At 61.6% G+C, this 26,627-nt stretch overlaps 1 protein-coding gene across 1 annotated transcript; it reads left to right on the plus strand.

Annotated features, from left to right (window-relative positions):
* The first annotated feature begins 582 nt into the window (after positions 1-582).
* Positions 583-25,713, plus strand: PFKL (phosphofructokinase, liver type). The gene is made up of 22 exons (XM_081086268.1): positions 583-736; positions 6,427-6,500; positions 11,653-11,730; positions 12,517-12,706; positions 13,455-13,620; positions 14,111-14,155; positions 14,398-14,506; positions 14,735-14,830; positions 15,558-15,650; positions 17,505-17,630; positions 18,544-18,608; positions 19,033-19,096; positions 20,624-20,770; positions 21,116-21,186; positions 21,842-21,929; positions 22,484-22,636; positions 23,036-23,200; positions 23,570-23,631; positions 23,860-23,971; positions 24,604-24,703; positions 24,782-24,887; positions 25,181-25,713. The coding sequence occupies exons 1-22, from the start codon at positions 652-654 to the stop codon at positions 25,326-25,328; spliced, it is 2,343 nt and encodes a 780-aa protein (XP_080942394.1). The 5' UTR covers positions 583-651; the 3' UTR covers positions 25,329-25,713.
* The last annotated feature ends 914 nt before the right edge of the window (positions 25,714-26,627 follow it).

A 26,627-nucleotide genomic window follows, 5' to 3' on the forward strand; every position in this document is an offset into this window, starting at 1 on the left:
ACAAATGTGTGTATGTCCGGCTGTGCTAAGGTCAGGCTGTTTCTAACGCCTTGACAAGCTCTAGGGCCGGCTTGGGTTTAACAGCACCTGGATGGTTATGGACTAGACCAGTGATGGCGAACCTATGACATGCGTGTCAGAGGTGACACGCGAACTCATTTTTTTGGTTGATTTTTCTTTGTTAAATGGCATTTAAATATGTAAAATAAATATCAAAAATATAAGTCTTTGTTTTACTATGGTTGCAAATATCAAAAAATGTCTATATGTGACACGGCACCAGAGTTAAGTTAGGGTTTTTCAAAATGCTGACCCGCCGCGCTCAAAAGGTTCGCCATCGCTGGAATAGACCTTCAATACGCGGACACCTGGGTGAGGTGGAACCGGTTTAGGGCCGCGGTTCTCCAAGGTTGCAGATCCCCACGAGCGGGGCCCTGGCTAGTGTGTTGTTGGGGGTTCAGGTGCCCCGCGTGCACCCTGGGGACAGCTGCGTCCGCATTCCGAGCGGGGGCGCTGGACGCCTTCCTCGGCGGCTCCACCGGCGTGGGCAGCGGTGACCTCACACGGGGGCGGGGCCAGCATGGGGCGGAGGCGGGGCCGGGGAGAGCGAGCCGTGAGGGCGGAGAGCGAGCCATCAGTCTCGGCGCCGCCATGGCCACCGTGGACCTGGAGAAGCTGCGGATGTGCGGGGCCGGCAAGGCCATCGGGGTGCTGACCAGCGGCGGCGACGCGCAAGGTAGGCGGGGAGCGGGGCCTGGCGCGGGGCGGCGGGCGGGGGCGTCCCCCTGTCGCCGGGCCCCTCCGCGCGCACCCGCCACCCTTCCCGGGACCTGGGGTCAGCGGCTCCCCGTGTCCGCGCGGGGCCTCGGGTCCCCCAGCCTCCCCCGCGCGCCCGGTCGCCCGCGTACGTGCCGCGCGCCACGGCTTCCGCGCTCCGCCCCCTCCTTGCGCGCCCGCCGGAGGTGTGTCCGTGCGCCGGCGTGGCCTGGGGACACGGCGCGCGGGGCCGGCGCAGGACTGGCCGCTGTCGCCCCTCCTGCCGACCTGGAGGCCCCGCGCCCCTGCCCGGCGGCGCCTTTCAGGAGGCCTGCTTCCCTGAAGGCCGTGCTGAGCTGTGCAGGTGCCCGCGTACCTTGAAAGCCGGGCTCTTCCTGGTTCCTGAACCGCGACCTGGGGACATTTCCATTCCCCCAACCAAGGCCTCCAGGGCGGCTCTGACGCCCGCCCACCACTCCCCATCCATCCATCCGGGCTGGCAGGCGTGGGGTGGCATGCCTACCCAGAACAGCTCCTCACTCTCCTTTTGAGGCCTAGTGAGGAAGAGGGTACCTTGGGGAGGTGCGCTGTCTGGGGCTTAGGGAGTTTCCTTTAGCTCAGACTTGTTCTCACCCCTGAACAGGGGAAGCCCAAGGTGGTGGCCTGCCAAGGTCCTTTGGTTGGGGCCTGGCAGAGCTGAGCTGGTGCCCTGCCTAGGGGAGGGGGGGTTGTCTATCCCAGCAGCCCCCCTCCTGGCAGCCTGGTCTTGTCCTGACTACTGCTTTTCAGCGCCTCTGACCTGGGATGGCCAGTTTGGCACCTGTTGTGCTGGGCCATGTGGCTGCACCCTGAACTTTAAAAAATATATATTTTTATTGATTTTAGAGAGGAAGGGAGAAAGGAATAGAAACATCAGTGATAAGAGAGAATCATTGACTGGCTGCCTCCTGCACACCCCCTACTGGGGATGAAGCCCGCAACCCGGGCATGTGCCTTGGCTGGGAATCGTACCTGGGACCTCTTGGTCCATGGGATGATGCTCAATCCACTGAGCCACCACAGCCGGGAATACAGCCTGAACTTCAGGAGAGGCCTTAAGTAGACCAGGAGCAGGACTGCAAGGGATAGAGCCAGCACCCTCAAGCTGCACAGCGGGCTTGACCGGTCTCCCTCCAGATTCGAGTGCAGACACACACCTCCATCCCTTCCTCAAGCCCCCAACTCCCCATTCCCCACTCAGAACGGGGAAGAGGCATTCACCAGCCAGGGAAGGCAGAACGAATTGGCCTCTGTCTGTGTCCCTGCCTGCCAGGGGCCCTCCTGCAGGTTCAGGTTGAACCCTCAGGGCCTGGCTTGGCCTGCACGTCCACAGCCCCTCATGGCCAGGGCACTTGCTGCAGGTTCCTCCCTAGAGCCTGACGAGTGAGGCCGGGCTGGGGTGAGCGGGCTTGGAGGGTGGCCTTGGGGAAGCATCATCCTGTGAGATTAGACGGGAAAGGACACACCCTGAGAGGGCAGGACCCACCTCGCCAGACAGTCACAGAGGCCCAGGAGGCCCCCAACTCCCATGGCTCTTGCAGGCAGAGCGGTCTCCACCCCGGGCTTCTGTCTGCGCAGTGGAGACAACAGCACCCAAGGGGGCTGGCAGGATAAACGACATGCAGTTAGATCAGGGTGTAAAGTCTTAGTTGTGGCCCTGGTGCCTCACACAGAACGGGCGGCGCTTCCTGGACACGGCTGGAGTGTGGCCGTCAGTGCACCTGCTGGCTGGCCTCTCCCCCAGAGCCCTGGCAGCCTCCACGCCTCTCCTGTGTGCTCTCTCCAACTTGCAGGTGGTAGCCATGGTTTCTGGTTGGAGCTGCACGGAGGAGGGCTGCACAGACGCCCCCAGTTTCGGGCTCTGCAAATCCCGGGAGGAAGTGTCTGCCTTCCTGGGTCCCGTGTACGCCCTCTCGGCCTGTCCTCCTTTGTCCTCTGTGTGGCCTCCCTGTGGGCGCTGGGCTGACAGCAGCTGGGGTGGATGAAACTTACCTCCCAGGTGCTACAGTCTGCATTGGTCGGAATGTACGCAAACCAGCCAACCTCACGGAGCGAAGGGCCAGAGCTGGGTCCTGGTTGTGCCGACATTGACCAGCCCTGTGGCCCGGCCCAAGCACTTCCCTTGGGCCTCGGTTTCCCCTTTTGTAAACAGGGAGGAGGAGGAGGCAAGACAGGCCACCTGGCAGGTTCCTTCCAGTCAGCCTGGAAGTGGCGTCCTCTGCCCGCTCAGCGGCCTCTCTCTCCTTGTGACCACAGGAAGTGTCAGTTGTTCAAAGCTATCAGAGGACTTTGCAGAAGGAACTAGAGACTTGTAAAATAGCCCGGCTTGTCCACCCTTCCACCCCTCGGTCGCCCCCAGTGGGGCACCCCCTCGCAGCCCCTAAAGAACAGACAGGACCTGCCTCTTTCTGGTGACCAGTAGGATATTGATGTCCTATACTTGCAGGTGAAGATTTCGCTCCCCAAGTCCCCTCCCATCTCGTATGTCCCAGCCAGGCTCTGTGTCTACATGTCACCTGTTACCTGTCACCTGTAGTGTCCTGCTGAGCCCGGCAGCGTCTGTCTCATGATCGCGCTCTTGTACGCTGGGAGCTGACTGGGACCAAGTCACTCTGGTTACATCGTGGACTTCCTCCAACAGGAAGTCATGGGATGCGCCTCCCTGGCCCTCTCGGACGGGCGTGGGGCGTGGGGTGTGGGTCGCATGCCCCTTCAGCCGGCACACCCAGCTGCTCCCCTGCCCACTCTTCTCACTGGCCCAGGGCTTATTTTGAGGACAAAAAGCAGATTAAAGGGTCATTTAAAATGCCTTTTAAGAAGGCTCCGTACAGTGAGGTGTACCAGATAATCCATGCCCTCGGGCTGCCGTCTCCATGACATCCGGTTCTGGGCTGACAGTCGAGAGTTTTCTTTTAACATTGTCTGGTTTCACCTCTGAGGGCTGAAAATGTTCCCCTAACTCTGGGCTCCCTTGTGTCTGCCGGGCTGGCCTGTCCAGCTGCTGGCCAAGTCAGGGGTGGGCGACTGGGAAGACATCTGGGTTGGACGGTGGGCTGAGTCCCTGGCCCCTGACTCCCACCCCCACCCGCTCTCCTCACCCTGTCCCTGCTGCTGGCCCCCTCCTGCCTGGCAGAGGTGGGGCTTGGACCTTGAGCCTGCAATGGGCGCACAGCGGCCTCACCAGCGAGGTGGCTGGGAGAGGCAGATAGCCTAGAGTGAACCACCTGCTGCCGGCTCAGGGCCCCCTGGGGCGGGGTTGGGGGCGAGGACAGGAAGCTTTACTGCTGTCTCATCTTCCTCAGTGCCCCCCACCCCACCCGAGAAGGCAGGGGGCCAGGGGAGCCTGCAGCCCTCGAACCCCCCGACCTCAGCTGCAACTTCTGATCCAGGTTCCTGGGGCACCCCAGCTATCTGGGCAGGGGGGTGCCCCCTGGCTCCTGCCCCCAACTTCAGCCTCTGCTATCCTAGTTCCATGCATTTGGGGCACATGAGACATTCACGGTTTCTTCAGAATTGGGGTTCTCTGACTTCACCCCAGTGTGGAAGCTGCGAGTGTGGTCTCTGTGGTCTGCCTGCCCTGGCGTCTGGGTGCCCCATGCCAGGAGCCCTGGGCACTGGATGTGGGGCCGTGGGAGCCTTTGCTGTGGGTGGACACAGGGCGGCTCACTGTGCCCATGGAGGGGTTGGTGCCCCCATCTGCTGGGGCTCTGGCCGGTCCCCACCCTCCCCCGGAGACCCGAGCTTCTCATCTGTAGACGGGATGGTGCACATGCCTTTCTGCTGATGTAGGAGCCTGGAGTCCTGAGCCTGCAGGGGCCCTGCCTGTCCACTGGGTCCTCCTGACGTGCTGTGAGGCCCCCTCACGTTGTCGCATTGCTGCTGGCTCCCCTGGGCCCTGCCTCCCGGGCTGGAGACCTGGAGACCAGGGAGAGGGGTGTGACAGGGTAAAGGTTGGGAGCCCTCATCTTGAAGTCACCATGTGGACCACACATGGTGTTGGGACCCTGGAAGCCATGGTGCCCCTGTAGGATGCCCAAGCAGATGGGCACCACCAGCCTCCATGACTTCAGGGACCAGGAAGGCGGGGGGGGGGGGTGCCTGGGGGGCCTGGCCATGCGGGCATTTGCATAGGCCTCCAGGGAAACGGCTTTTGAAAGCTTAGGGTCAGACCACAGGATGAGCCCATGTGCTCTGGCTCGGTGCCAGGGACAAAGGCGGGGTGGGGGGGAGGGTTAGCGGGGAGGAGCAGGGAGGTCCTTGGGGAGACGAAGCACGGGTCTCCTGTGATCTGGCCCTGGACACAGAGTCAGAGGGCGGGACCCTGGGTGGTGACCATTCCTTTTTGTTGTTGTTAATCCCCTCCTGAGAATGTTTTTCCCATTAATTTTTAGAGAGAGTGGAAGAACGGGAGGGAGGGGAGAAACATCTATGTGAGAGAGACACATCGATTGGTTGCCTCCAGTGTGGGCCCTGACGGGGCAGGGGATGGAACCTGCCACCCAGGTACCCGCCGTTGACCAGGAATTGAACACGAGACCCTTCGGTCTGTGGGCCGACACTATCCACTGAACCACACCGGCCAGAGCCCTGGCCATCATTCTTTCTTTCTCTCTCAAGACATAGGGTCCCTGCCTGCCTCTTTTTTCAGAGCCACAGGTGTCTTGCAGCATGGACTCTCGGTAAAGAAGGTTTTGGTCAGTGTGGGGGCTGGGCCCACTGAGGATGCCCACACTGGGGCCACTGGCTGGGGTAGCTGACCTGGCATGCTCCCGGCCTGTGGCAGCTACAGTCCTGGCTGTCTGGCCACCTGGAGGCCTGTCCCCTGGGCAAGGCCCCATAGTGCCCTCAAAGCATGGGAGGGGGACCGTCGCGCAGGCCCACTCCTGGTGCTCTGTGTCTCGCGAGGGGCCTCCCATGAGGGCTTCGTTCAGGCTGCACCTTGTGGAGGGGCCGCAGGTGGACACCTCTGCCCTCTGTGGGTCTCGGAACCGGCTGTGGGGGAAGGGGGCTGAGGCTCCTCTGGGCTCGGGGCACCCCACGTGCTGCCTCCTCCAGCACCATGAATGTCCCTTTCCAGGGACCTAATCTGCAGGGGAGTTGCTAGGCACAAGGGCGAGGCTACGGGGACAGGGAAGAGGGGTGGCCACCCCAGCCTGGCAGCTCCCCTGTGTGTGTGCGGGCAGGAGGGCCGGAGTGCCAGCCTGCTCAGCCACACTGCCTGAGGCTGCCGACCCCCCAACACCCCATGCCCTGGGGCCGCTGCCCTCTTCCTGTTTCACGGAGCCCACCCTCGGGGCCTGGGGCAGGGGCTGATGCTCAGGGTGCTCCTGAGCTGCCCCCCGGGTCATGTCATAGTGGAGGCTGCGGGGGAGCAGGGGCTGGATGAGGCCTGAAGTGATGGATGTTTGCACACGCCTGGTGCCCACACTCAGGCTGCGTGAGGCCCGATGGGGAGTTTCCTGGCTTAACTCTGGGCAGCTTATTTCCGAATGCGCCACAGCTACAATGACGGGTTCACCCTGAGACCTGGGGCTGGACCTCCCACTCCAGCTCAGCACCCCCTGAGGAGGGTGGTCCCGGGCCCTGACATCCGTGCATCTCCACTGACGGTGTCCCCTGCCTCCCTCCCAGGTATGAATGCCGCTGTCAGGGCTGTGACGCGAATGGGCATCTACGTGGGAGCCAAGGTCTTCCTCATCTACGAGGTAAGGCCGGTGGGGTCCGGGCCCCACACTGGTGGGCTTCGTGCTCAGCGGGGTGTGGGAGGGAGGGTGGGGGACACCTCCCTGTCTCTCAGTGGTCACTTGTTCAACTCGAGGCTCAGGCCTAGAGGGAGGGGAGGATGATGAAGAGGCAGAATGGGAGGGACCTGGCCCCTGCTCTGGGGTGGGGTGAGGAGCCTTCCCCCCAGTCTGGGTGCTTGTGACGTGGGCCATGTCCCGGGAGATAGGAGGGCATAAAGCTGCTGTCCTCCTCCTGTGAGGCCGGGGAGCTCAGCTGCCACCTGTCATCCTCCAGCCCGGTCCCCCTCCTCCCTCCAGCACCCCCGTACCCCTTACACACAAACGCTGTGTGGATCACCCAGGTAACAACAGCAAACAGCCCCCTTGGACAAGTGGCAGAGTAATGTTCTCTTTTGTTCTCACCAAATTGGTGCCCCCTTTGCCTCATGCCCCCGCCCCCAATGCCTGTGTCACATTGGGGCTGACGAGCTCACAGGCACACACGGAGGAATTCCTCCATTGTCTTGTGGTTTTCTGGAGGCGCTGTGTTATTTTATTTTCACTGTTTAGGCAACCAGAAGCGAACCCCAGCCTCTCTGCTCTCCTGATGCCTCCCTCTTCCCCTGTGGGCTGTCCCTGCCCCTTCCCCTGGCCCCAGGTTGCGCCGGGCCACACCCAGCTCCGGCCGCATGAATGAATGAACAGTTATTTGTAGGCCCCTGCCTCCTGCAGAGCTCCGACCCTCAGCCCAGGACTGGGGGGCTGGGACCCTGCAAAGCCTCAGGTTGTCTTTGGGAAGCAGGTCTCCTCAGAGTCTCAGCTGCTGGGCAGGTGGGGCCCGTGCCCTGATGATGGTCTAGAGCAGTGGTTCTCAACCTTCTGGCCCTTTCAATACAGTTCCTCATGTTGTGACCCAACCATAACATTATTTTCATTGCTACTTCATCACTGTCATGTTGCTACTGTTATGAATCGTCATGTAAATATCTGATATGCAGGATGGTCTTAGGCGACCCCTGTGAAAGGGTCGTTCGACCGCCAAAGGGGTCGCGACCCACAGGTTGAGAACCGCTGGTCTAGAGTCTTCTGGGGGACAGGGGAGGCTCTTGGGAGGGGCCTCGGGTTGTGGCCTCCAGACAGGGACAGGTGGGTCCAAGCCCTGCCTGAGGTTGCCCACCTGTGACAGATGTGCTCCTTCACCTCCTTGACCCTCAGTTTCTTCTTCTGTTAAGTGAGGGTACCAATTCGTTCTTTGTGGGATGTGAAGGCACAAAGCTAATGCAGTGCTGTGAGTTAAAGCACTTTTCACAGCCGACAGCGAGCAGGGCTCCGTGAACAGGAATGGCTTTTATTCACCCAGGACTCCAAATTGGACCCGTGGGCTCAGAGTTGACACAGGAGAGCTGCCAGCAGTGCACTTGGCCTGCAGCCAGCTCTGGGCTGCCTGGGCGCCTGCCCTGGGGGTGGGGAAGGGAGAAGTGACACCAAGTGGGTGGAGGTGAGCAAGAGACATTTTATTTTAAAAATATTTTTATTGATTTCAGAGAGGAAGGGAGATGGATAGAGAGATAGAAACATCAATGATGAGAGAGAATCATTGATCGGCTGCCTCCTGCACGTCCCACCCGGGATTGAGCCCACAACCTGGGCATGTGGCCTGACTGGAATCGAATCGTGACCTCTGGTTCATAGGTTATGTTCAACCACTGAGCCACGTCGGCTGGGTGAGAGAGACATTTTAGCAGGTTCCAAGGCTAGAAGAGGAGGGTTGTGTCTGTGAGACTTCTTTGTAAATAATTTTTTTAAAACATTTTCAATTACAATTGACATACAATATTATATTAGTTTCAGGTGTAGAGCAGGAGTGATTAGACATTTATATAACCTATGAAATGACCACCCTGGTAAAGCGACCCATCTGACACCATATGTAGTTATCACAATATTATCTTCTGAGTCTGCACTTGTGGAGGTGGTTGGGTGGTGCTTTGATGTGGTCTGAAGCTATCCACTGGGTGCGCTAGCTCGGGGCTGCCTGGGAGGTCAGGCCAAGGTCAGCCACTGCCCATGTCCTGCTTGGGAACCCCCAGCTTGAGTTACAAAATAGTCTGCAGACGGCTGCTACTTGTGCTGGGCTTGGAGGTGCTTGGGAGAGGCCAACTGTGCACCAAGGCTGCCTGCAGCTAGTGCCTAGCCTGGGGCCACTTAGCAAGTAGTATGCCTAGGCCAAATGCTGCTTGTTTGAGAGATTTTAGGAAATCTGAAGCATGAGCCAAGACAGGCCATTTGTATGGAAAAGTCACTGGAAGTGACTTCAGAGGGCCCGAAAGTTGGGTGGGGTGGGGTCATAGGGAATCACCAGGGTGGGGTGAACAATGTTAACCAGGTTGATGGAGACTCAGATATGCTGCCTGTCTGCTGGCTCTGTGGTCAGGGGGCTCAGCAAAGGAACAATGGCTTCTGCCAGCACTTCTGCCTTTGTCCAGCCCTGGATGGACAATTCAGTCCCCTCACCCCCATCCCCCGTATGTACTGGTGCCTTTTGAGCTGTTGCTCTAACCACTGAACAAGCCAGCCAGGGCACCCTCCTGATTTTCAGCCTCCACATCTGGGTGTGGGACCAGCATTCAGCATCTCCACCCCTCCTACCAGTCTTGATGTGGCTTTTTCTCTATATCCTTAATTGGAGGACTTCTGTTCAGCTGGGTTTCAGGCAGTTCTGAATGATGGTGGCTCTGTCGTTTGGTTGTAATTTTGCTGTGGTTGTGGGAGGAGGCGAGGACCGCATTTGCCTTTGCCGCCATCTTGACCGGAAGCTGTCATCTCTGTCCTCTGCCTTCTGAATTCAGCAGAAGTGGCATTCTGGAGCTTACAGGGCCACCCCAAAAGATGTCTGGAACCTCCTCCCAGGTCTCTTAGAATGGATGTTGTGGGGGCAGCCAGCTGCCCTAGGCTGAGACGGCCATGCTGAGCGTAGCCCAGGCTAACCATCCGGAGCCGCCTGCTCAGTTCCTGTTGTTCACGCCATCTTAGCCCAGGAGCATGGTTTGGAGGCTGGGAAGCCCACGATCTGCCGTCTGCAAGGTGCAGAGCCAGGAAAGCTGGTGGTACAAGTCCCGTTCCCAGTCTGATTCCGAGGCCTGGGAACCACGATCGATTGCCACTGTCTCAGCTCCAGCAGAGCTGTGTGTGTGGGACTTGGATTCGAGCTGGTGTGCAGTGGCCAGGGGCCAGGCTGGCGCTGTGCTCGGGCTCTGTGCCTGGCCCTGGGTTTTGCAGACTGAGACCTGCCTGTTTTGTAGCTGCTTGCTCCAGGCAGTGCCTGCTGTGGCTTTTCAGGTCATTTTCCTGTTTTTCTGTGCTGGGCTGGTGGTGGCAGGGCTGGCTCATATCCTTGTGGCCAAATTCCTGACCAAAGCGTTGGGGAGGGAAGGAAGGGAAGGGCATAGCTTGGCCTAAGCCATGGAAGGTAGCTTGGTGGTCCCCAGCCTGGGGGTCTCACTCCTCCTGTGGCCCTGTGAACCTTCCCCTAATTTTGGTTCCTGGAAGAATGGGCAACTGCCCTGCAAAACTCCGGCTGGGCTGTGGGGCTGGTGAGGGAACCTGTTACGTCCTGAGTTGAAGAAATATTCCTACCTGGGACTTCCCTGTTCTCTTTCCTGTGTAGTGCTCCACCTCCACCCCCAGGGGTGGGAGCATTTGCCCCAGACTGCCTCCGGGGCCTTGCTGCCCAGGACCCTATAGGCATAGGTGACAGAACAAGGTGGGACAGCTAAAGGGAGGAGGCAGAGGGGAGGTAGATGCCCAGAGCCAAGCTGGGCTCTAGCCTCAAGCAGGGGCAGTGGCTCATCTACTACTTCAGTGGAGGGACTGGAGGACTGCCTGGAGGAGGCGGCCTTGCTCATCTCAGCATGGTGGTACCCTGTCTTTTCACCATTTATAAAATGCCCCTGCCCTCTATCCAGATTGTATCTAGAACTCCTACTGATAAGGAAGGAGTAGTCATGTAACAGAAAACCGACAGGGCACCTGACCAAGCACTTCTCACAGACGTGGTCCAGACGATCAGTGGCTTATGTCATTGACATAAGCCAGCAAGTGGCCTGGCCGGTGTGGCTCAGTGGTTGAGCATCGGCCCTTGACTCATGCACCAAGAGGTCACTGGTTCGATTCCCAGTCAGGGCACATGCCTGGATTGCAGGCTTGATCCCTAGTAGGGGGCATGCAGGAGGCAGCCAGTTGATGTTGCTCTTTTATCAATGTTTCTATTTCTCTCTCCCTCTCTTTCTCTAAAAATCAATAAAAACATTTTTTTTTTAAAAGAAAAACAGTAAGTGGTCACTAGGGAAATTTAACACACAACCAACTGCAGGGGCCCACATGCGGACCCTGGGATGAAGACGAGCACAGCCGGCACTGAGGGCTGGAGCCCAGAAGCCCGGCTGCGTGGCTGGCGGGTGAGGAGGTCAGCACAGCATGGCGGGCGCCACGCGAGCCTCTGGTAGCTGCTCAGGCACCCAGCTCTCAGGAGCCCTCTCGCAGGAGATGTGTGCGTCCTTAGCAGCCTCACTTCTAATAGCCCTAAGCTGGAGACCTTCCCCATGTCCGTCATCGGTGGGCGGACCATGACTGGGCACACACAGCGGCCTGGGGCACAGAGCGAGCTGAGACACGGCTGTGCACGGCGATGCGGGGCCTCGGAGACGCCAGGTTGAGTGAGAGCCAGACACACAGAGCAGACGCTGCTGTCACTTCTACATCTAATCGATGCCCGGAGGAGGCAGGACAGCGGGTTCCTCCGGGAGGGGTGGTCTTGGAAGGGCAGAGCGCTGCTGGGCCCTCACCAGGTGGGCCACCTGTGATGGGAGCGCATTGCCCTTGAGTCACACTCTGTAACAAGTACCTCAGCCCTGCAGAGGTTCCGGGAGGCCCACCTGGTGCCCTGGCCTCTCCCCTGGACTGTTGGCCACCCCCAGCTTCATCATCCAAGGCCCTGGGGCCTCGTGGTCAGGACCCGGGAGCCTGCTTCCTACCGGATGGAGTGTTGGCCAGGTTCCCAGCCCCCTGCTCGTGGACAAGGGTGCTGTCCGGCTGCTGTGGGTGCCTGTCTCATGCCTGTGCTCCTCGGTTTCAGGGCTACGAGGGCCTCGTGGAAGGAGGCGAGAACATCAAGCCAGCCAACTGGCTCAGCGTCTCTAACATCATCCAGCTGGTAAGGCCTGCCATGAGCCCTTTCCACCTGTGAGCACGTGTGCGCGCACACAGACGCAGAGAGACAGACACGCAGACGCACACAGAGACCATGCACAGAAGCGTCCCCGTCCCCCAGGGGCTGGCTCAGGCTCACCAAGTCATCTGGCTGCCGTGGGTTGTGGAGTGGCAATGGCCCGGGGGCGCCTCCACTACAAGAGTTCACTCTCAGCTCCAGCCAAGGGTGCAGGGAGGAGGGGATGCTGGACAAGGCCTGGTGCGGCATCTGAGTAGCCTCCCCTTCGTCACCACTCTGACCCGCCCAGTGGCCAAGGCCCAGGTTTCCCTCCAGCTGACTGGGCAGGGGCGGGCACCTTGCTGGGCCAGGACTCCTAGGAGTGGTGGTTTTGGAATCATGTCTCTGTGGGGAGACCCTCATCCTCCCACAGAGCTGGGACAGGGGTGCAGGCCTTGTCACCTGTTTACCCCAGGCCAGCTGGTGACACCCGGCTTATTCAAGTGACCAGTCATTATCATGAGCCACAAATGGGTCGGTGGGCACAGTGGGCAGGGGGCCTGCTCACTTGGTTACCCTTTTTGAACTTCCCAAGACTGACAGGTGGATATTCTCCTCCTCCTGGTATGTTCCAGGAGGAAGGCCCGGGGAAGGGGACCCCGGCCCAGGCTTCTGGAGGAGGCCCTGGACTTCACCCTCTCAGTTCTGCAGGGTCCACCAGCCCCCCCACACCCCCCAGTACAGGTCCCTTCTGCTGGCTTGTTGGTCAAGGCTCTTCTCTCCTTTGCACAGGGTGGCACCATCATCGGCAGTGCCCGCTGCAAGGCCTTCACCACGCGGGAGGGGCGCCTGGCAGCCGCTTACAACCTGGTCCATCGCGGCATCACCAACTTGTGCGTCATAGGTGGGGATGGCAGCCTCACGGGCGCCAACATCTTCCGCAGCGAGTGGGGCAGCCTGCTGGAGGAGCTGGTGAAGGAAGGTGGGTCAGTGGCCAGAGCCGGCTGGGAGGGGAGTTTGGCGCGGGGGGGGGGGGGGGGGGGGCGGGTGCGGCTCGGAGGCCTCAGTGCCTGCCTCGCTGCTGGTGGCAGTGGGATAGGCAGGACGAGGGGAGGCGGGGAGACGCTGCCTGGCTGCTGGCCAGAGGAGTGGGCCTGGCCCAGCCCAAGGTCAGACGACCCTGGGCAGCTACAGAAGCTGTCAGCTGGGTTTGGCTGGTAGTGAGGTCAGTGTTTGAGCCGCAGCCCCTGGAGCCCAGCATCAGGGACCCCCAGGCAGGGTGGACAGCAGTCCCAGGCTGACTCACCCCACGCTGTGTGGACAAGTCTTGTCTGTAATTGATTCTGGACTTGGGTTACGGACGTTGTCATAGTTTGCAGAAGTGTAAGAGTTAACGTTTGATAACACCCTAAGACACATAGCTGCAAGGTTGCCAGTTGGAAAGCCCGCTTGGAGTTCAGTCTGTGCCGCTCGTGTGGAGCCTGGAAGTGGGGTGCGGTTACCCTAAGACTGCCCTGGAGGTCTCCTGCTCGGGGTGATGAGTCTACACAGCATTAGGGGTTCAGTGGCCCCTCCCCTCGTGGGAGTCCCACTGCAGGACCCGGGTAGGGGGAGCTGAGCCTGGGCACCTTCCTGGGCCACGCTGCCTGGTGGACGGGGGTGAGAGGTGGGGTTTCTTGCCCCCATTGTGGCCAGTGGGGCCTCAGCTGGCCTCCGCTGCTCCTCCGCAGGCAAGATCTCAGAGAGCACGGCTCAGACCTACTCCCACCTGAACATCGCGGGGCTGGTGGGCTCCATCGACAATGACTTCTGTGGCACCGACATGACCATCGGCACGGACTCGGCCCTGCACCGCATCATGGAGGTCATCGACGCCATCACCACCACCGCCCAGAGGTGAGCGGGGCCCCCAGCCCCCACTGGCCCGGCCGGGCTGCCAGGCGGGCAAGCGAGGCGGGCAGGCTGGGGATCCTGTCCTCCTGGGAGGGGCGAGGCCGCCCTCTGCAGGGTCAGCAGGGGCCCTGGGGATTGGCACATCCCCAGGGGGGTCATCCGACTGCCGCTGGCCAGTGACGGCCAGACCAGGGCAGGGGAAATGGCCTTCAGCCCTCAGAGCAGAGGTCGGTGAAAACCAGCGCGAAGGCGGGTCAGGAACCCAAGGCCACATTTTGCTCAGACACGTGACCACCATGGGAATAAGGAGAGTGGTCGGTCCTGCTGCTCTGGTGTCCAGTGTCGCCAGGCACTCCTGAGGGGACTGGTCTGCTGGAGCGTGGCTTGGCCCCTGGGTTCGAGGGAGGCTGGTTCTGCTGGCCTGTGAGGCGGGCCGTGCAGCTCAGCTCCCAGAGGCTCGACACTGACCTTTCTCTCTGTTCGGTGCCCACAGCCACCAGAGGACGTTTGTGCTGGAGGTGATGGGGCGGCATTGCGGGTAAGGGGGCCCTGCCATCTGGAGGTGCAGGGGCGACGGGGAGCAGGAGCCAGGGTGTGGCGCCTCCATGGCCCCTGGCACAGGGCAGGTCCTCATCCAACACTGGGTGTGCCCTGGGGGGTGGGAGTCTGCCTCTGGGGCTGGATGCAGGGAGGACAAAGGAGGTGAGGCTCAGGGGACTCGGGTCTGGGGCCCGGGGTGCTGGGTCCAGCCCTGAGCAGGTGGCCCCTCCGCTCCTCTAGGTACCTGGCCCTGGTATCTGCCCTGGCCTCTGGGGCCGACTGGCTCTTCATCCCCGAGGCGCCCCCCGAGGACGGCTGGGAGAACTGCATGTGCGAGAGGCTCGGCCAAGTGAGTGGGAACGGCGTGCTCACTTGTCCCCCTTCTTCCCTTGCTGCCCCCCAATTCCCAAGCCTGTGGCAAGGACCCCCCACCTGCTTCTCCCCGCCTCCAGGAGGGCCACAGGGTCCCTGTCGGCCGCTCCTCACCGGGGGTGGTCCCTGCGGTGTGGACCCCCGGGAGGGTGGGTGTCGGGACAGGTGTCTGAGGTTGCTGAGCTCCCGGATGTCTCTGACCCAGACCCGAAGCCGAGGGTCCCGGCTGAACATCATCATCATCGCCGAGGGCGCCATCGACCGCAACGGGAAGCCCATCACCTCCCGCTACGTGAAGGACGTGAGTGCAGGAGGGGCCCCAGAGCGGCCTGGATCGTGTGGGTGGGAGAGGGGTGGGGCTCAGCGGGTCGGGCCCCCTTTATCTCTGTCCCCAAGCATCTGCTGGGCTCCTTCCCCTCCTGGAGCGCTTCCTCAGTGACAACAGATGTGTGTGGGGTGCCTGGGCCCCCTAAGAAGCCCTGGCCCCAGAGGCCAAGGTTTCCCCCACACCTGTTGGGCGCCCCCACCCACTGGCTGCTTTCCACTGACCTCTGCTCTTAAGGCTGAAGGCCATTTCCCTTGCTTGGGCCTGGCCGTCACCAACCAGCAGCAGCCTTCATTCAGACATATTCCCTGCAGGCCAGGCCCGCCTGGGACTCCATGTCCACACACTCACACGGGTAACATAAACACACATACATGGAAACACATCCAGACACTCACATGGAAACACACACACAGACATATACCCTGTATATGGAAATAACACCCACACACTCACATGGAAACGTATACAGAGAAACACACACTCGTGTACCCAGAAACACATCCACACATAGAAACACATGTACATAGCAACACATCTGTGGGCATGAACCCTGGGCTGGCTCTTTGGGGACCCTGACATGCCAGAATCCCTGAGGCCTGGTGGGGAGGGGCAGGCACCAGGGCTTGGGGTCTGTGGGTGGTGAGACAGTGGAGGTGGGCACCGAACCCAGGGACCCCCTTTATTCTCTCCCAATGAGCAGCTGGTGGTCCAGAGGCTGGGCTTCGACACGCGTGTGACCGTGCTGGGCCACGTGCAGAGGGGAGGGACCCCCTCGGCATTCGACCGCATCCTGGTAGGTGGGGTTTTGCTCTGGTCCCTGTGTGATGGGGGGCGGAGGGGGCATGCATGTGTGGTGTGTGCGAGCATCTCCTCACCGTGCCGGTGCTCATGGGTGAGACCGAGGTGTGGCCCCTCCGTTTCTCTGTGAGGGGAAACGCAGACCTGGGTGGGGACCTTGCCTCCTGGCCAGCCTGTCCCTGCCCCATGAGTCAGCAGCTCCCGGCCCTCCTGGGAACGGCTGTGGCAGGTCCCTGGGAGAGGAGGGCAGGGTGGCAGGGGCCAGGCCTGCGCAGGGTCCTCCTGGGTCCGAGTCTGATGGTTCCGAGTCCAGCCCATAGCATAGTTCCTATCCGGGGGGCACTGAGGGGCTGGGGAGCGGGGGGATTGGGGGGTAGAGGAGGAGGGGGCTGGATTCTGGCCTGAGGGTGCTATTGTCATTCTGATTACTGCTGGGCCCCTCTTGTCCTCTGCAAAGTGGGAATCTTGTTGTAGACGTTGTAGACGATGGAGACAGGGCCTGGCCAGGGGCAGCCCCATGGGTGGTAATGAGCCTGTATGCGAGGGCTGGGCCCCTGTCCTGGCATGAGGCTGGATCGCCTGCTCTGATCCTCGGAGAGCTGAGGCCGCTCTACTGCCCTGAGCAGGCCGTGGCCTCCTCAGTCCCCCGCAGAGCAGTGGGGACACTGGCCTCAGAGGGCCTTGCCCACCTGGCCAGGCACCTCTGCACTCTATGTGAGGCCTGGGGGACACTCAGGACAATCTCCTGAGGGGTCTGGGACATAAGGGGCAGGCGCCGACCCTCCACCAAGCCTGGGCAGCAGAGATGGCCGGGGTGGGTCCGGGGCCTCCCCGGCTTGCAGGAGAGCAGGCCGGCTGCCGTTTCGTGGGAGCCTGTGGGAGACACGAGCGAGATGCCTGGGTCAGAGGCGAAGGCAGTTTGTTCTCGCAGCCAGAGCGGCGGCATTGTTCACTGGTCCCTGTGCCAGTTCTTCAGGGTGACACCTGCACGCACACTGTGTCGAGTTACAGGGGAGACGCCTGAGCTCAGGGAACCCCAGTCTTCCCGAACGAGCTACAGTGTGGTGCTCTGAGGGGGACAGGCACTTTCTTCTGTGGCTGTTACTAAAACAAACCCGCGCAGGTGGAGACTTGCTCCCAAGTCGTGCAGAAATCCAGAGACCTGGGCTCTGTCTGCGGGAGCAGCAGGAGGCGGGACCAGCCTGCCACTCTCACTGAGCAGAGCTCAGCCTCGCTTTCTTGCACACCTGTCTGTCGCTGTTGCCAGGACCTGCATTTGTGATTTGTTCCCACGGAGGACAGCCCCTACGTGGTTTAGCTGGCCCAGCCCACCAGCTCGCATTCATCATTTACACGCACACAGGAAAGCCCTGACGTACAGGAGCCCCATCAGAAACCTCGTCATGGTAGAAAGAGCCCTGAAAGCCTGGCTCCAGCCCTTGCCCTTCCCACCAGGCTGAGCGGCCGTGGGCGAGTGGTGTCACTGCAGCCTTGAGGGGCAGGGCCACACCCTCCTAGCAGAGCTCTGTGAGACCCCGTGAACCAGTGTCTGGATGGGCTGTTGTGAATGGTGGTCATACTAAGTCACTGTTTGTCGCCATTTGTTCTAGAAGCTTTGGCCAGTGTGTGTGTGGGGGGGAGCTCTGATAATTGAGGGTTTGTACATGGTGTGGGGGCTGGCTCAGTGTGGCCCTCAGAGCGGAGAAGGGCCAAGCGAGTCTGCATGTACATGTGTGTGTGCACATGCCGGTATCTGTGCATGTGTGCACATGCCTGTGTCTGTGTGCGTGTGTGTGTGTGCACTCTGAGGATGGGCTGCACCTGCCTGAGCCCCGCTCCTCCCCCTCAGAGCAGCAAGATGGGCATGGAGGCGGTGATGGCGCTGCTGGAGGGCACACCTGACACCCCGGCCTGCGTGGTGAGCCTGTCAGGGAACCAGTCTGTGCGGCTGCCCCTCATGGAGTGCGTGCAGGTGGTGAGTATACGGCCTCGTGTCTCTCTGGCGCTCCCCTCCCCCCAGAGCTACCTGTCCTTCCAGGCCCCTCAGGGCTCCAGCAGGCTGCCCGCACAGCCCCTTCCCAGCCTCGCCTCCTCATGTGTCACATGTCCCGGCCGTCTGGGTGTGCACCCCATCCCCCCCAAGCGGGCCTCAGGGTGTCTGAAGCCTGCAGTCCTGGGGAGGGGAATGAGCATGTCCACAGTGTGGGATGAGCCCTGAGAGAGGGGGGAGCTAAGCTGAGGTCACTTAGCTTCCCAGAGCCAGTGGCCATGGACCCACCTTGCAAACTGGGTGGTTGGGGTAGGCATTTGGGGCAAAGATGGGAGGGAGGAGGAGTGGGTGGCTGGAGCCGCTGGGTAAATTCTGGCAGATGGTGTGGGGACATTCGATGTGGCTGGAGCAGGGGCCACTGGAAGAGAGAGTGGGAGGTGAGAGTAGAGAGGCTGAGAGGCTGGGTGTGGGGATCTCGCCCTGGCTCCACAGGTTTGGGGGGCCCTGCAGCCAGGGGAGGGTGGGGTGAGAGGGCACACGAGTGGGAGACTGGGCCTCCCTGAGGCTTCTCTTGAAAGAATGTCCTGCCATGATTTCCACCAGCTCTGCTGCTGAGCAGGCTGGGCATTGGCTGTGGGCCTGTGGGCCAGACGGGCCTCAGCCTCCATTCCCAAGGCCCTGGGTGGGGAGGGGTTTAGGGGCTGAGGAGGAGCGAGGGTGGCCAGGGAGGACCATTGGCCAGGCCGGGTAGGGCCCGCTTGGCCTCGGCCAGCTTTCCTGATTGCTGGCCTTGGCAGTGACCGCTGCTGGGCAGGCCTGGGACAGGCCCACCGAGCCAGGTGGCGGCTGTGTATGCTCCAGGCTCCTCCTGCAGTCTGTGCTTGTCCTTTTCTTTAAGACAAAGGAGGTGCAGAAGGCCATGGATGAGAAGAGGTTTGACGAGGCCATCCAGCTCCGTGGCAGGTGAGAGCCGCATGGGCTCGCTCCACGCAGACTCCTGGCAGCTTGCACACAGCCAGCCCCTGACATGCGGGACATCAGAGCTGTAGAGATGGCCTCTGCGTCGCCTGAGACCCTTCCTCCCACGCGTGCGTGGCCGAGCAGTCTGCAGTTAGCCACGGGGCCTCACTGGTCCCTGCAGAGGGAAGCAGGCAGGCTGTGGGGTGGGGTGGGCTGGAGCTGCCCACTCCGGGCAGGTTGGATGTGGGTCCTGGCTTAGCTGAGAGGCATTGCGTGTTTTATGGGGTGTTCCACCGTCCAGTGATGGCATCCGGCCCAGGTTTGGGGCAACAAGAGAGAGGAGGTGGGGTGCACCATGGGCTCTGGCTGGGGGCTGGGAGTGGGCTGTGGGTGTGGGCTTCATGGTGCATGCCGGCTTTCGTTCCAGGAGCTTTGAGAACAATTGGAACATTTACAAGCTGCTTGCACACCAGAAGGTCTCCAAAGAGAAGGTGAGGTGGTGTGAGCGGCAGAGCCTGTGGGGTCAGGGTCTGCCCATGGGGAACGGAGCTCCGAGCTGACTCAGCTGGGCTGGGCCCCTCCCTCCTGTGTGGCGTCTGAACTGTGAGCTGGGAGGGTCAGGCTCGGCCTCTGCTGGACCAGCAGATGTCAGACAGCCAGTGTCCGGGCCTGGGGATTATGGTGGCCAGTCGCTTTCCAGACAGTTGCAAGAAATTAAGTCAGGCTTATAAACTTAGTTCAGGAGAAAAGGGATCTGACATTCATGAGCCCCTTCAAGACAACTACAAACTGGGGGAATGGCCTCTCCTCAAGATGAGGATGACAGCAGGACTTGTTTCTGAAGTCCTGGGGGGCAAGGACAGGGTCCCCTTAACACAGTGTTGGAGGGTGGGGTCCTGTATCTGCTGCCCTGGGAGCCTCGGCCATGGGGGGCCGACACAGGGAGTGGCAGCTGCCTCTCAGCAGAGGCCATGGGGTAGGTAAATGCTGTGGCCATTGTCACTAATGTCACCGATTTGAGGGCACCCTGCAGAGTGTGTCTAGCCTGGGGAGTGCATCACCTTCGCGTCTCCTTTCCCGGTCCATCTCTCCAGGCCCCACACAGCAGAGGGGGCTGCAGTCCCCTCCCGGAACTGGCTGGGGTGTGCCCCCCTCTGGGGCAACGGGATGCTACCAGGGCCACTGGAGCCGCACTGCCTGGCGAAGCCATGGCCACATGTGGCCACAGAGCACTGGGCATGAGGCCGGGTGCCCAGGATGGTGTGGGAGATGGATGTGAAATAGCCTGTCAGTAATTTCTTCCTTTTTTTTTTTTTTTATAAAACATTTGTGTTTTGTTTTTTTAAAATACATTTTTATTGATTTCAGAGAGGAAGGAAGAGGGAGAGATAGAAACATCAGTGATGAGAGAGAATCATTGATCGGCTACCTCCTGCAAACCCCCCACTGGGGATCGAGCCCACAACCTGGGCATGTGCCCTTGACCGGAATCGAACCTGGGACCTTTCATTTCTCAGGCCGACGCTCTATCCACTGAGCCAAACTGGCTAGGGCCTGTTAGTAATTTCTTACATCGATTCCAGGTTGAGGTGATACTATTTTGGCTAGATCAGGTTAAATTAGCCCGAGTAGTGTCACCTGCTTCTTTGTACTTAACGAGGCCTTTCTCTCTGCTTCTGTACCACTCACCAAGGACTTTGAGGTGCTGGTGCTGACCCCTGAGTGTGGGGTGATAGCTGAGGCTTCGGGCAGGAGTGGACTCTGGCCCGAACCCGTCCTACTGCCACCACAGGGGCGCTAGCCCCGTAGTGACCACATCCTGCTAATGCCTGTGGCCTGGCCTGCAGGTTCTGAGCGTGGCCTGCACTGCGGCCTTTTTGCTCTTCAGCAGCTCGTGGCGCCCTGAGGACAGATCCTTGTCACTCCTGGGGGGCCTGGTGCCTCTCGTTGACTTTTGTGTGGTCAGCCGTCTCTCCCAGCCCAAGCTCATGCTCTTGTCTCTGTCCCCTTCTCCGAAGACCCAGTTCTCCCTGGCCATCCTGAACGTGGGGGCCCCGGCGGCTGGCATGAACGCGGCCGTGCGCTCGGCGGTGCGTTCCGGCATTTCCCAGGGTCACACGGTGTATGTGGTGCACGACGGCTTTGAAGGCCTGGCCAAGGGTCAGGTAGGTGCCAGGTGGTGGGTGTCCTGGTCATTGGCTGATTTTTACCTCCCCTCCCCTCCTCCCCCAGCTTGCTTACAAACAAACCAGGGGCTCTGGATGCCGAAACGCAGGGATTGGCCAATTCAGGCCCATGAAGAAGACAGATCAGAAGATGAGGGCGAGGGGCGAGCTCCCAGGGAGGGGGAATGGGGTCCAGGCCGGCTGCCTGGGCCAGGCTCCCGGGACCCTGCTCTGTTCCCCTGTGGGCATGCTGCCCCTGGGCACAGGTCCGTCACCTGAGATGCTGAGATGGAATCCGTTAGCACCTCTGGCCTGTCCCCTTGAAGCTGTGCCTCCCTCCTGCAGGTGCAAGAGGTGGGCTGGCACGATGTGGCCGGCTGGCTGGGTCGTGGAGGCTCCATGCTGGGCACCAAGAGGTGAGTGGCTGGCAGCTGGTTGCCACGGGAGGCTGGGAGATCAGAGTGTAGCTCAGCGGGGAGAATGGGGGCTGCAAGGGGAAACCCACCCTGGGCCCTGGGCTAGGTCCCCCTCTGGCTGGTGACCTGCCAGGGCATGCTATGCAGTGGTTCTCAACCTTCTGGCCCTTTAAATACAGTTCCTCATGTTGTAACCCAACCATAAAATGATTTTCGTTGCTACTTCATAACTGTAATGTTGCTACTGTTATGAATCGTCATGTAAATATCTGATATGCAGGATGGTCTTAGGCGACCCCTGTGAAAGGGTCGTTCGACCGCCAAAGGGGTCGTGACCCACAGGTTGAGAACTGCCGCGAGCCTCCGGCCTGGGTTTCCTGGCTGAGGGCTCACCTGGGGTCACCTGCGCAGGGGAAGGCTGCTGGGCAGCCCCATGTCTGCTAAGAGCTCACTTAGGCCACAGGGGGGAGGGGCTCCTCCATCACCTGACAAGTGCCTGGCAGGGGCACTGGCGGGCCCCGTGCCCCATATGCCTCAGGCACGGAGCCTCTGCTTCCGCCTGTAACCAGGTCAGGCGCAGGTCAGTGCAGTGTGTGCACTTCCGGCCTGGCGGTCTGTGTAGACACCGAGTTCGTCTCACTGTCTCCCACTGCAGGACGCTGCCCAAGAGCTACATGGAGAAAATCGTGGAAAACATTCGCAAGTACAACATCCACGCCCTGCTGGTCATCGGAGGCTTCGAGGTGAGGCCGCCGCAGGGGTGCCGTCTGGGGTGCTGAGGTGGCCCTTCCAGGAGCCCCGTGTGCAGGGAGGTTCTTGGCAGGGTCTTGGTTTGGGGAGGGTTTTTGCCTTAAGGCTTCGCAGTTCAGATGGAAGCGGGCAGCCCAGGCGCTGGGGTGGGGGGAGCACGGCAGGGGGAGGAGCAGGGCAGCTCCGGCTGAAGGACAGGGAGCAGTTCGCGTCTGGCCCCTGAGGTGGGGGTGGGGCGCTCTGGGCAGGCGGCCTGTGTGGTGGCCGTGCACGGGGTGGTCTTGGGTGGACTTTGAGCAGTGGGCACCGCCGTGTGACCCGGGTGCTGGCAGCCCTCGTGACTGGCAGACGTTCTTGCTTTTCCCGGAGGAGCCCGAGCCCCCTGCAGACTGCAGGGAGTGGACGGGGTCGGGGCAGGCCCTGCCAGCCTCCTTCCTGTCCTCCCTGGGCCCCACTTCCCTGGCCCAAGGGGCTGCAGAGCTCCTGGGTGGGGCCCGTCCCCTGCCCCAGCCCAAACTCTCTGGTCCTGCGCCCCCGCCCCCCACAGGCCTACGAGGGGGTGCTGCAGCTGGTGGAGGCACGCGGCTCCTATGAGGAGCTGTGCATCGTCATGTGCGTCATCCCAGCCACCATCAGCAACAACGTGCCTGGCACAGACTTCAGCCTGGGCTCCGACACCGCCGTCAACGCCGCCATGGAGGTAGGGAGGGCCTCCTGGGCCAGACCCCAGGAGCCTATGTTTTATTTCCTTTTGCCCGATTCTCTGTTTAACGTTACAGTTCTCTTTCACACGCTGGACTGTTCCGAGTTAGGGTTGTTGTGTCCCATCGTCCTTGGCATCCAAGGCCACAGTCCGCAGTGACCTCACTGGCCGCAGTGACCCCCTTGCAGGTCAGGGAAGACCTCTCAGCGGGTCCCTGGCCTCACCGAGTAGAAGCCAGTGGCGCTCCTGTCGTCCCCGGGGCACGTGGGGCGTGGGACTGCCCTGGCCTCCTGTGACCCTCCGTCAGCTTTGGGGAGAGACCTGGTCTCCACAGCATAGCGGGTCCCGGCTGCCCACTGGGGAGGACCCTGACCACCCCTGCCCCCCCCCCCCCAGAGCTGTGACCGAATCAAGCAGTCGGCCTCGGGGACCAAGCGCCGGGTGTTCATCGTGGAGACTATGGGCGGCTACTGTGGCTACCTGGCCACCGTGACCGGCATCGCCGTGGGGGCCGACGCCGCCTACATCTTCGAGGACCCTTTTAACATCCAAGACTTAAAGGTGAGCTGAGCCTCAGCCTCCTCCCTCCGCGGGGCTGAGCAGGTCCCCTCCTGGTGCAGAGGCTGGGCCTGGCCAGGCAGGGCTCACTGCCTGTGAGGGGGCCTGGCCTGAGACCCTGCACCCCTTTCCTCCTGCAATCTCCCACTTTGTGTCCATGTTGTGGCTCCCGTGGCCTCATGGCCCAACCGATACCTCTCAGCGCCCTCTGCCACCTGCAGGCCCCGGGTCCCCCTATCACCCCTGGTCACATTGGCTCTAGCTGTCAGTCGGCCTGGAATATTCCTGCCCAGACAGCCTGCCTTCTGGCTGCAGCGGGGCAGTGACGGCTGCTGCCCCGGCCCCGGCTCACCGTGTCGCTCACTCCTGCAGGCCAACGTGGAGCACATGACGGAGAAGATGAAGACGGAAATCCAGAGGGGCCTGGTGCTGCGGTGAGGCCGCGGGTGGGCCTGGGCCCCGGCCGGGGGGGGTCGGCCCAAGCCTCGCGAGGCAGGTGCTTCCAGACCCTGGCCGTGGGGTCAGCGAGGTGGAGGTGGCCTTGGAGAGGGGTGGGTGGGGTCAGCGTTCCCAGGGGCCCGTGTCCTGGCCCAGCAGGCTCAGCAGTGAGCGAGGCCTGAGCCGGGCCCCACTTCACTCAGGCCCCCTCTCCCTCTCCCCAGAAACGAGAAATGCCACGATCACTACACCACGGAGTTCCTGTACAACCTCTACTCCTCCGAGGGGAAGGGCATTTTCGACTGCAGGACCAACGTCCTGGGCCACCTGCAGCAGGTAGGGCGTGGGGAGCGCGGCCCCTGGCCCCCTGCCTCCCTCTGCGCCTCGGCGAGGGGTCAGGACACAGCAGCGTGAGACCTTCCTTTATGCACATCTTTGTGGAGCAGGTCATTGGCTGCTTCGTCCTCACTCCCCTGGCAAAGTGCTCATCATCTTCGGGTGGGGAGACCACGCTCCTGTCTGCTGAGGCCTCCCCACTAGCTAGGAAGGGCCAGGGCCAGGGCCCCTGTGGTCACCTCCATGCCATATCCTCACCCTGCATTAGCCTCCTAGCGGCCCTGCAAGGAGCTGGAGCTGTGGGGTTTCCCAGCCCGATGTGAGGGCTGTGTGCACCCCGAGGCTGCTCTCCCCTGGGGGTTCCTGGCTCACAGGGACCTATCTGCTGCCACATGCATAGTCCCAGAGTCATCCCATCTGGTGACTAGTTAGCCCACTGCCTTGGCCTCTCGAAGTGGCTTTTAGGCCAGATTTGAGGTGGAAGAGGGACAGGGGTGCTGCAGGCAGGGGGTGTTGTGTGAGAGCTCACCTGAGGTCACAGCGGGGCCAAGTTTTGGGACTTGCGGGGACTAGGCCTGCCTCGGCTGGCTCTCGTCCCTGCTGGCTGGTAGTCTCACCCACTGTGTCTGCAGGGCGGGGCTCCAACCCCATTCGACCGGAACTACGGGACCAAGCTGGGGGTGAAGGCCATGCTCTGGATGTCCGAGAAGCTTCGGGCCGTCTACCGCAACGGTACGTAGGGTGGCAGCTCGGCGGACCACGCCTCGGCCAGGCCCTGGGGGTGGCTGCAGCACATGCCTGTGTCCACAGGGCGGGTGTTCGCCAACGCCCCCGACTCGGCCTGCGTGATTGGCCTTAAGAAGAAGGCGGTGGCCTTCAGCCCTGTCACCGAGCTCAAGAAGGACACTGACTTTGAGTGAGTCCCTCTGAAGTGAGGGTGGACCCCGGGGCCCTGACTTCCCCCGGCTGGTGTGCTGGGACAGGGGAGGGTTGGGGTGTGCCAGCCGGACTGTCAGGTCCGAATGCACAGGCTTCCCACTCTGCCCCTGGTGCTGAGCCCGTCCTGGGTGCAGACCCCGGAGGGCCACCACTGCCAGGGGCCACTCATGTCGGGGGCTGGGCAGGGTCTGGGGTTCAGAGGAGGGGGTGTGGTGCTGGGTTGGGCTCTGGCCAAGGAGGTGCCCTGACCCCAGTCCCGCCCGGCCCCAGGCACCGCATGCCCCGGGAGCAGTGGTGGCTGAACCTGCGGCTGATGCTGAAGATGCTGGCGCACTACCGCATCAGCATGGCCGACTACGTGTCCGGGGAGCTGGAGCACGTCACCCGCCGCACCCTGAGCATCGACAAGGGCTTCTGAGGCCGCCCCGCCCTCCCCGCCAGGCTGCTGCCCCTGGCGCCTGCGGGCAGGCAGGCAGTGGGCAGGCTGTGGCCTCTCAGCCTTGCCCTGGGGGATCATGGCCCCATCCTCCAGGACTGAGCACCCTGAGCACCACCTTCCGTTCCAGGGGGACACGGGACGTCCTAGCTTGGACAACACTGTCCTTCCTCCTTGGACCCCTGCATGGTCCTGAGTCTCTCCACACGGTGGCCCTTCACCCCCACTGGCCCTTGGGGTCCAGCGCCGTCTGTGTGCCAAGGGGGTCTGTCCCCAGGGGCCTTGCTGTGACCCTGCTCCTGTGCACTGGACACTGGCTGAGCAGAGCCTGCCATCTTTTGTAGGAATAAACTCACCCGACAGTGGACGCTCCGTCTCTGCAGAGCAGGGCCCGTGGGACTGGAGGGAGGTCGGTCCTGATGGTGGTCGGCAACCGGTTGGCTCGGGGCTTTCCTGTGGCTCCAGGGCCAGTCGGGGTCTCGGAGACATGCACCCTCTTCCCAGGATCCACACTCACTTCCCAGGACCAGCAGGCCCCTCTGCCGATGGGGTGACCTGAGCCTCCACTGGCCCTGTCCTGAGCCCCTCATCTCTATCCTAAGGGGTGACCTGTGTGCCCCCAGCCCTGTCCTAAAGGTGACATGCCTGGCCTCCCCCAGGATGAGGACTTCTGAGCCTGGTTCCTGGGCTCCGAGTCTGACCTTGAACGGTCCCCCAGACTTAGCCTGGACTGGGGTTTCTGAAGCAGAGCCAGGGGTCCCGGCCAGGGCAGTGGCTGATGAGTGAGGTTGCTGGCACACCCTGGTGGGGGTGGGCAATGGGAGGGGATAACAGCCAGAAACTTCACCACCACCACGACGGGCGGTAGGCTGATCCATCAGTTCGGGGCAGCGAGAGCCTCGATCCGCAGCATGGTGCTGGCTCCGGGGGGATGAGCTGATTGGACACCGGGGTAACGCTTTGGCGGGACCTGTCTCCTGAGCTCACTGCACTGTCCACGTCTTTCCCCACAGTGGCTACCTGGGCACCTCGTCCAGGGATGCTCCAGCCTGCGCTCCTGCCCTCAGAGCCCACAGAGGCTCAGGATGAGGGGCTGGGACCTGTGAGGTTTGGTGGGGAGGCCCTGGCCTTGGGGGCCCACAGGCCATGTGGGGGGGTCCTGGGCAGAGGTCTCCTGGTTGGGCCTGGCTCGGTGGCTCTAGGGACCAGGTTGGGCCCTTCATCCCTCTGGCTGCCTTCATGTACTGACAGGCCTTGGCAGGGAGCCTCGGTCACTCCAGG

This window comes from Myotis nattereri (genome assembly GCF_964212035.1).
Source record: "Myotis nattereri genome assembly, chromosome: 3".
Taxonomy (NCBI): Eukaryota; Metazoa; Chordata; class Mammalia; order Chiroptera; family Vespertilionidae; genus Myotis; species Myotis nattereri.